The following is a 10,342-nucleotide window of genomic DNA, read 5'->3' on the forward strand; positions in this document are numbered from 1 at the left end:
AAACATTAGAATGAAAGCACAATTGGGAGAAAAGACAGAAAGACCAATAAAGATGGGGGAAAAACCCTGTAACAAATGGAGAGAAAAAAACAATAGAAAAAATTAAGATACAAAGATATACAATCAATGAAATCTAAAAAATAGAAGAAGAAAAAACAATCATAAAGAAATACAGAAGTGATAGAAAACAACAGGACACAAACAGAACATGCTCAAAAACACAGGCGTTTAATACATTTTCTTTGAAGATTAAAGTCAAAACTTGCATACCGTACCTTCAGAAGCTGTGAAATGATCTTCACGGTGGCTTCATTGCGTACCACCACTGACTCGTCATGATGCTGATCGCCTTTCTATTTAAAAAAAAAGAGAAATTTAAAAATAGTTTGCCAGAACATGAATACAGTGGAAAGCCCCACCCCCTCCAAAAGACACCAAAAAAAGATATATAAAAAATAAAAAATAAATAAAAATGCAAGGTCTTATAAGGTGATTTCTTTAGATAAACAAATATTAGGTACACGACCCACCACTGTCCATGACAGTGATGCAAGTGACAGTGATGCAAGGTCTTATAAGGTGATTTTTTTTAGATAAACAAATATTAGGTAGACGACCCACCACTGTCCACTGTCTGAAACAAATGATAAATCGTTTTGCTTTGTCATCCAAAACGTGAGGGAAAACAAACAGCTGAAAAATCTACAGTGACAGGTAAAAGTGGCAAGAACACAGGTGGATCTTGTTTTGCATAACACAAACAAGACGACACAAAGAGCAGTGTGAACTTGCTATGACAGTTACAGGCACAGTTTTTCCTGTATAAATGATTGGGCTCGCCATCTCAGGCATCTCAGATCTGGCCAGGCATTTATATGGGATGAGGTAACTAGTGGCTTTTAATTAAATAAGTTAATTAAAAAAAGACAGACACACAATAGACACACTCACACTTTGTTTTCTACAATGCTGTCTTAGTTCTTACCTTCTTGAATTCAATGTTCCCCAGATGCAACACAGCGGACAACACACAGAAAATTCTGCAATGAACCAAAGAAACTTGTATTTTTTCTCTCAACAAAATCTGATTCAACATAAACATTCAAACAAAAAGAGCTGAGTAATTATGCATAATTATTACGTAACTAGCGGTACAGACTGAATTAAATCAGATCCACCTTCGAAATAAACAACAACACCCGAATGTACCTCAGTGAATAAGGGTAAAGTCAACCCGCACCTTCATCTCTAATCTCTGTGGTACCATGTATGCAGTTGTTTTCAAAGAAAAGAGAACATTTAATTATCTCTAAGAGAGAGAGAGAGAGAGAGAGAGAGAGAGAGAGAGAGAGAGAGAGAGAGAGAGAGAGATGATGGGGGGGGGGGGGGGTGTGCACGTCTGTGCGAGCCTACACACATCCGTTCGTTTTATGCATGCAAGTGATCGTCGTACGTTGGGCAAGAATCTAAGGGAGGGCATGGTGATCGACACAAGGTGGTACAGGCAGAGGAACAGTGGCACAAGTGTAAGTGTCCTTACTTTCGCTGTGTCTCTGGAGAGAAGCCCACCATCTCCATGGACTGCTTGAGGCGAGCAAACTCATGTTGCTCATCCAACCCTTCCTGGATGGAGCACTCGCTCTGAAACACAACAACCACAACAACATTGTAGACAGTGTTGCAGAGAGGGGGGGGAGCCTTGTCTTTTGGTGGTGGAGCGGGTGGGGGCAGGGTGAAGGAAGAGGTGTGTGTGTGTGTGTGTGTGTGTGTGTGTGTGTGTGTGTGTGTGTGTGCGTGCGAGTGTGAGTGAGTGAGTGAGTGAGTGGGTGAGTGAGTGTGTGTGTGTGTGTGTGCTAGCGTGCGTGAGTTTGTGTGTAGTTGCGTGTGGAATTAGTCCCTGCAACCCAGCAAACTTTGCCCCCCCCCCCCAAAAAAAAAAAAACCCACCCCAACCTCACATTCGTAAATCAAATTAGTGCTAATTCTATCAGTCACGTACAATAGTACACTTTATATAATGGTCAAAACTGTGCTACTTCAGCTCCTCAAACAGTCGCACTCACACGTTTAGATCACGCTTCCGGGCTAAACTTCCGTTGACATGGTTGTGCATATTGTCATATATCTCGTTATGTCACATTCCAGCAGTGTATACCTACAGTTAGACATGGGTTAAATACAGTACTGTCTTCGTTTGGCTGTGAATAAAGCCCTTTGAAACAAAATGAAGCACGAATATCATGATGGTTGTGTGAAGACGGTACAGTGAGCGAAACTGCTTAAAGATACATGTAGTACATTTAAGGCTCCATCTTGGAAAGTTTTCTGACGATTTGGACCTTATAAAGTTCAAGGGACTTTCACTATACTGTAATTTAGAAACACCTGCAATGATTTGCTCAAAACTGCTCCGAATTAATTCCAAATAATTTAATGAATTTTAATCAACGAGCGGTTTGCTTCGCCCAACTTTTCCGTGTCAGGAGCCGGATTCCGTTTGTCATCATATCTTATTTAGTCCTCATTGATACCCATTCGTCAAAGCTGATTAAGACCGTTGGATTGAGGAAGTCAAACACTTTCTGTGATAGTAGTTGTCCAGTGGACGATACCTTCCGCCTGTGGTCAAACCTACAGTCTAGCAAACGCATTCATATTCCGGGGGCTGGGCCGCTATTGCGCGGGTCCGCTATTGCGCGGGGCCGCTATTGCGCGAATCTAACCCTAACCCTAACCCTAACCCTAAAGATTCGCGCAATAGCGGCCCCGCGCAATAGCGGGCCGACCCACAGAATACATATAGAATGTTCTATATAGATATGTATTCTGTGGGCCGACCCCATATTCCGTGCCAATACAGGGCTAAAACGCTTCGCATTTATTATTCGTTATTTGCGTTTTTGACCAAAATATGACATTTTTCACAGATCGAGACAGTCATTGTTCTCCGAGACTGCGAGCGATCGAATTCCTTTCAGGTACTGACTTTGTTGTTGTTTTCACGATTGAACGAGCACACACACATGCAATCAAGCACACACACCAAGAACACCTGTTTACACCAAACACATACACTTCAATGCGCCACAAAAATAGTGCAACTTCAAAAGTTTATTCAACTCCTTCAATTAACATTAGAATATTTGATTATCGCAACATTTTGTTCAGAACATAATGAAAGGAACGGAAAATTCATGAAACATCAAATAAAACATCAAATTTAATTGCTACATCTCTTTGCACTGTCACCCTGTCTCGCGATCAAGACTGGACGAGTTCATTGAGTAAGCTTGTGGGGTTAACAGCAGAGACAATCAACACGTTTGGTCTTATTTTGTTATTGTGATGTTCAAGTTGTTTATGGTACAGTTGTGGAAAGTAGGCAGAACTTGCATTGTCGTGGATGGTGGCATGTCAGGTTCATTTTCTGCACTGAGGAAGAAATTCAAAGGACATGTCAAAACTACTTGCCCCGCGCATATCGACTCGGCCGGTGGCTGTGTGTGCGACAGAGCTGAGTGAACTTCGCGAGGGGTTTGAATTTGGTTGCGGCAAAACTTGGAGTTGTGTGTTGCCTGCAATATGCTGATGGAGGGTGTCTCCCATGTTCATCTTTTGTTCAGCTGAAGTGTGTTGGTATTCGATCGGAGTTAAAAGTCGTCTTTTGTTTTCAATTTCTTCCCGAGATAGATCTGCAAATCGCTTCATTTTTACAGTTTTGCAGACGTGTGTTTTGATCTGTGGGTTAATCCGCGTGTCCCAAATATGAAGTAAGTAGTTCCTTTGAAGTTTCGGTTAACCTGAAACGCCCAAATTAATGAAGTTTTGTAGGCCTCTGACGTCACATGGATCAAAGAAGGGAAATCCAATGTCCAATCGATACAAAAGTAAACAAACACACAGTACATTGGAGAATATCACGGTCATGACTACCAAACACAGCATTCAAATTTGAAAAATAGAACGCTCAAACACTAACTCTAAGACCTTCCTCGTGTGTGTTGTCATCTATTCAACACCCAAACCGAACTCTGAACCGAACCGATCCGAATTTCAAATCTGAATCTCTAGGAGTAGCGCATGAAATACTCAGGGTCGAAAGGTAGGACGACAATTATGACGGCCGCTGTAAAAGGCGCCACAATGAGAGTTACAGTCTGGGATTCCCACTCAAAACACAGTCGTTTTCAATTTGAGTAACTCAGCGCTCAAACGTTTATTTTAAGGTATTCCTGGTGCGTGTTCACATAATTACAACCCCTCTTGGGACGATGACTGACAGTTTTCTTGTTAGACAATATCACTTTAATAACGCTAGTTTTTATATTTAGTCAAGTTTTGACTAAATATTTTAACATCGAGGGGGAATCGAAACGAGGGTCGTGGTGTATGTGCGTGTGTGCGTGCGTGCGTGTGTGCGTGTGTGTGTGTAGAGCGATTCAGACTAAACTACTGGACCGATCTTTATGAAATTTGACATGAGAGTTCCTGGGTATGAAATCCCCGAACGTTTTTTTCATTTTTTTGATAAATGTCTTTGATGATGTCATATCCGGCTTTTTGTGAAAGTTGAGGCGGCACTGTCACGCCCTCATTTTTCAACCAAATTGGTTGAAATTTTGGTCAAGTAATCTTCGACGAAGCCCGGGGTTCGGTATTGCATTTCAGCTTGGTGGCTTAAAAATTAATTAATGACTTTGGTCATTAAAAATCGGAAAATTGTAAAAAAAAAATAAAAATTTATAAAACGATCCAAATTTACGTTTATCTTATTCTCCATCATTTGCTGATTCCAAAAACATATAAATATGTTATATTCGGATTAAAAACAAGCTCTGAAAATTAAATATATAAAAATTATTATCAAAATTAAATTGTCCAAATCAATTTAAAAACACTTTCATCTTATTCCTTGTCGGTTCCTGATTCCAAAAACATATAGATATATGTTTGGATTAAAAACACGCTCAGAAAGTTAAAACAAAGAGAGGTACAGAAAAGCGTGCTATCCTTCTTAGCGCAACTACTACCCCGCTCTTCTTGTCAATTTCACTGCCTTTGCCATGAGCGGTGGACTGACGATGCTACGAGTATACGGTCTTGCTGAAAAATGGCAGCTACTTGACTAACTATTGTATTTTCGCCTTACGCGACTTGTTTTTATTACACTGCTGAAAGAAAAAACTGATTTGTTTACATTTTGGGAACAACAATCTACCCTGCCACATTGCTAAGATTTTTGGTTTAAGCTATGGCACAGTGTACAGCCAACTGAACAACATAATATATTAAATCTGTTTTCAAATGTCTCTTTCTGATGTGCTCCGAGTCTATGAGTATGAAACACACGAGTGCGTCACAACATTCCACGTTTGACTCAGTGTACGCTCTGACAAGACAATTGTTAGAAAGATCTATACAAGGAGCCTTGAAACACCTGACCAACACTACCGGTGAGCTCCCCGCCCACCCCCACCCCCTCCAATGCAACCCACCAGCCGCCTGTCAACACATGTGATGCTGCTGCCCGCATCAATCTCCGTCCGTATCATAACAACAGACGAACACTATCTTTCAGCTGACCGTGCGCGTCTATCTTTATATCATGCCGCTACCTGAACTGAGAAAATATCATCCTGCCAACCACACATCTTCTAGTCATTCATTGCGTGCTGAATGCTTCTTGCTCAAAATGTCTGCGTCTCCTTTCTCTTTCATCCCTTCGACTCTCAATCTCCAATCCCTCTCCCACTTCCCTGTCTTGCGTCACGCAGGCACGCACACACACACACACGTACACACACACTCTAATGCAGTCCTACATCCATCTCCGCACGTGCATTCTCTCTCTCTCTCTCTCTCTCTCTCTCTCTCTCTCTTTCTCTCTCTCTCTCTCTCTTATTACGACCCATCAGCAGCACCACCCCCACCTCTACCACCAGCAGCAGTACCCATGCTTCTGCCCCTGCTGCTAATCTCACACCAGGAGATTTAGGGGAAGCCTACGGTTCCTCTTATCGCAGAGATCCCCCTCTTGAACAAGTCAGATAATTTCACACACAGATACACCCGCAGAGACAAGAATCGTGGCTCTGTGGGGTGCACGTTTCACCTGAACCGAGAGAACATTTAACGTCTTCGGCAATTTCCTAAAGTTGTAAACCCTCAAGTTCAAGGAGTGACACACAGGGATGCACGTTTAAAAGGAAAACAACAGAGACAGGCATGAGTGATTAATGACAGACGAACAAGAAAATTAGAGCGGAACAGGCATTCATTATTGCGTGCGTGCGTGCGTGCGTGCGAGAGAGAGAGAGAGAGAGAGAGACAATGACAATGACAATGACAATGACAATTCTTTATTTTACGAGAAAGAGAGAGAGAGAAAGAGAGAGAGAGAAAAAGAGAGAGAGAGAGAGAAAGAGAGAGAGAGAAAGAGAGAGAGAGAGAGAGAGAGAGAGAGAGAGAGAGAGAGAGAGAGAGAGAGAGAGAGAGCAAAACCAAAACACAACAAATTACCAATCAGGAGTTTACGACCTCCGCCCATGTTTAATTTCACACATAATGAACCCCTCATATAAAGATCGGTCTTAGTCTGATACGACATTACCCAGGTGGAATGAGGCAGCCTCCCGTTATTGCATTGGCTGTACACTGGCTGTCCACCCCCACCCCCCACCCCCCTCTGTAGGGGGCAAGGGGTGGAGATAGGGGGTAGACCAAAGTGATTGGAATCGGGCAGCGAGAGAGCAACTTCAACATACACGCACAAACTGGAAAAGCTGAGTGGGTGGTCAACCTAATTTTAAACTACAAGAGCACTTTTACTTTTAGCAACACGCACTGGTCAGCTGTGGTGGGGTACGGGCGGAGAAAGAGGCGGTGGGGTACGGGCGGAGAAAGAGGCGGTGGGGTACGTATGACGGCTTACTAGTGCCAAAACCTGGGGTTACCCATTATCACGTGATAATTACTAATTAACGCTGTCAGTTACTGTTTTCACTCGTTAGTTACTCATTTTCACGGGATAATTAGTAATTTTCACGGGAAAATGACTAATTTTTAGTTTTGGCACTAGCAATCCGTCAAGAAGTGAGCCAAAACTAAAAATTAGTAATTAACAGGTGAAAGTTAGAAATTTTCCCGGGAAAATTAGTAATTAACACGTGAACATTGTAATTATCAAGGGAAAATTACTAATTTTCCCTTGATAATTACAATTATGAGGTTTTGGCACTAGTAAGCCCTATGACGGCTTACTAGTGCCAAAACCTGGGGTTACCCATTATCACGTGATAATTACTAATTAACGCTGTCAGTTACTGTTTTCACCTGTTAGTTACTAATTTTCACGAGAAAATTACTAATTTTTTAGTTTTCGCACTAGAATCCGTCAGGAAGTGAGCCAAAACTAAAAATTAGTAATTAACAGGTGAAAGTTAGTAATTATTCTGGGAAAATTAGTAATTTTCCCAGGTAAATTAGTAATAAACATGTGAAAATGGTAATTATCAAGGGAAAATTACTAATTTTCCCTTGATAATTACAATTATGAGGTTTTGGCACTAGTAAGCCGTCATAGGTACGGGCGGAGAAAGAGGCGGTGGGGTACGGGTGGAGAAAGAGGCGGTGGGGTACGGGCGAAGAAAGAGGCGGTGGGGTACGGGCGGAGAAAGAGGCGGTGGGGTACGGGTGGATAAAGAGGCGGTGGGGTACGGGTGGATAAAGAGGCGGTGGGGTACGGGTGGAGAAAGAGGCGGTGCACCGGTGGGGTACGGGTGGAGAAAGAGGCGGTGGGGTACGGGTGGATAAAAAGGCGGTGGGGTACGGGTGGAGAAAGAGGCGGTGGGGTTCGGGTGGAGAAAGAGGCGGTGGGGTATGAGCGGAGAAAGAGGCGGTGGGGTACGGGTGGAGAAAGAGGCGGTGGGGTATGGGCGGAGAAAGAGGCGGTGGGGTACGGGTGGATAAAGAGGCGGTGGGGTACGGGCGGAGAAAGAGGCGGTGGGGTACGGGCGGAGAAAGAGGCGGTGGGGTACAGGTGGAGAAAGAGGCGGTGGGGTACGGGCGGAGAAAGAGGCGGTGGGGTACGGGTGGAGAAAGAGGCGGTGGGGTACGGGCGAAGAAAGAGGCGGTGGGGTACGGGCGGAGAAAGAGGCGGTGGGGTACGGGTGGATAAAGAGGCGGGGGGTACGGGCGGAGAAAGAGGCGGTGGGGTACGGGCGGAGAAAGAGGCGGTGGGGTACGGGCGGAGAAAGAGGCGGTGGGGTACGGGCGGAGAAAGAGGCGGTGGGGTACGGGCGGAGAAAGAGGCAGTGGGGTACGGGTGGATAAAGAGGCGGTGGGGTATGGGTGGAGAAGGAGGCGGTGAGGCGGGTGGGGTGAGGGTAGGGTGACAGTGGAGAGAAAGGGCGAAGATGACAGGCTCTGAAAATAGATGTGCGGGTGATTGAGAATCGGCGATCCTGGTCAGAGAAGCAGAACACCAGTCCTGACCATGGAATCTTTCGACATGTATACAACCATCCCTCTCCAACTTCCGACAAAGCGACATTATAGTTCAGCCTTTTAGTAACCCGCGCGCTCCATCTTGCAAATGTAATCACTTTCAGCAAAAGCAAAACCGAACAAGATGACACAAAACATTCGACAAATCAACCAGAGCTGAAGCAAATAACGAAGCAAAACATAAAAAACAAGTCGCGTTAGGCGAAATTACTACATTTAGTCAAGCTGTGGAACTCACAGAATGAAACTGAACGTAGTCCGCCGCTAGTGCAAAAGGCAGTGAAAGTGACGAGCCTGTTTGGCGCGGTAGCGGTTACGCTGTGCTTCATAGCACGCTTTACTGTACCTCTCTTTGTTTTAACTTTCTGAGTGTGTTTTTAATCCAAACATATCATATTTATATGTTTTTGGTATCAGGAACCGACAAGGAATAAGATGAAATAGTTTTTAAAACGATTTCGGAAATTTAATTTCAATCATAATTTTTATATTTTTAATTTTCAGAGCTTGTTTTAATCCGAATATGACATATTTATATGTTTTTGGAATCAGAACATGATGAAAAATAAAATAAAAGTAATTTTGGATCGTTTTATAAAAAAATAATTTTAATTACAATTTTCAGATTTTTAATGACCAAAGTTAATTTGTAAGCCTCCATGCTGAAATGCAATACCGAAGTCCGGCCTTCGTCGAAGATTGCTTGGCCAAAATTTCAATCAATTTGATTGAAAATTGAGGGTGTGACAGTGCTGCCTCAACTTTTACAAAAAGCCGGATATGACGTCATAAAATACATTTATCGAAAAAATCGTCTGGGGATATCATACCCAGGAACTCTCATGTCATATTTCATAAAGATCGATCCAGTAGTTTAGTCTGAATCGCACACACACACACACACACACACACACACACACACACACACACACACACACACACACACACACACACACACACACACACACACACACACACACACACACCACGACCCGCGTCTCGATTCCTCCTCTATGTTAAAACATTTAGTCAAAACTTGACTAAATGTAATGAAACAAAATAATCCTCTGATCAACGAGATTAAGCAATTAAATAAACAACCAGGAAAAGCTCAATCCCTCTCCCTCTCCATCATAGCCTGCACTTCCTAAACAGTGGCAAATAAAACAAATTATCACATAACTAAATACACCTCCTGTTTACCAAAGCCTTCTGAGAGCCGCACTGAGATAACTGCCAGATAAGCCAAAGGCGTTTGAAACAATGAGTAGCATCCACACAGATACACACACACACACACACAGACAGATTGGAAAGAGAGAGCTGGGGCGGGGCGGGAGGGAGTGAGAGAGAAAGAAAGAAAGAGAGAGAGAGAGAGAGAGAGAGAGAGAGAGAGAGAGAGAGAGAGAGAGAGAGAGAGAGAGAGAACGAACGAACGAACGAACGAACTTTATTACTCAAGGATGGAGATTTTAGGCTCACGCCTAGTCTTACAATCTGTCCCTGCTGAACTAAGACATACAAATAAAGACAATCAACGGACAATTGTCAGTCGCAATCATACAGTATTACTAATTACAACATTACCTATACGAATACATACTGCATTATAGAACATTGAAATGTACATGTATGTATGTCAATATAATACAAAAGTTGACTCGCACACACACGCGCGCCGCATGCCTGCAATCACGTTCGCACTCAATACAACACACACACACACACACACACATATGCGCACACACACACACACACACACACAGACATATACGCATGCACACATACACATACATACACACACACACACACACGCGCAGAGAGAGAGAGAGAGAGA

At 43.3% G+C, this 10,342-nt stretch overlaps 1 protein-coding gene across 1 annotated transcript in view; it reads right to left on the minus strand.

The window, feature by feature from the left end:
• The window catches only part of LOC138983568 (unconventional myosin-IXb-like), a gene marked incomplete in the record, with an annotated part of 128,741 nt that overhangs the window by 75,533 nt on the left and 42,866 nt on the right, over positions 1 to 10,342 (minus strand). Inside the window, 3 exon segments of the mRNA XM_070356848.1 lie at positions 276 to 353; positions 986 to 1,040; positions 1,541 to 1,641. Coding sequence (XP_070212949.1) covers positions 276 to 353; positions 986 to 1,040; positions 1,541 to 1,641 — 234 coding nt within the window.

This window comes from Littorina saxatilis, linkage group LG1 (assembly GCF_037325665.1).
Source record: "Littorina saxatilis isolate snail1 linkage group LG1, US_GU_Lsax_2.0, whole genome shotgun sequence".
In the NCBI taxonomy this organism is placed as follows: domain Eukaryota; kingdom Metazoa; phylum Mollusca; class Gastropoda; order Littorinimorpha; family Littorinidae; genus Littorina; species Littorina saxatilis.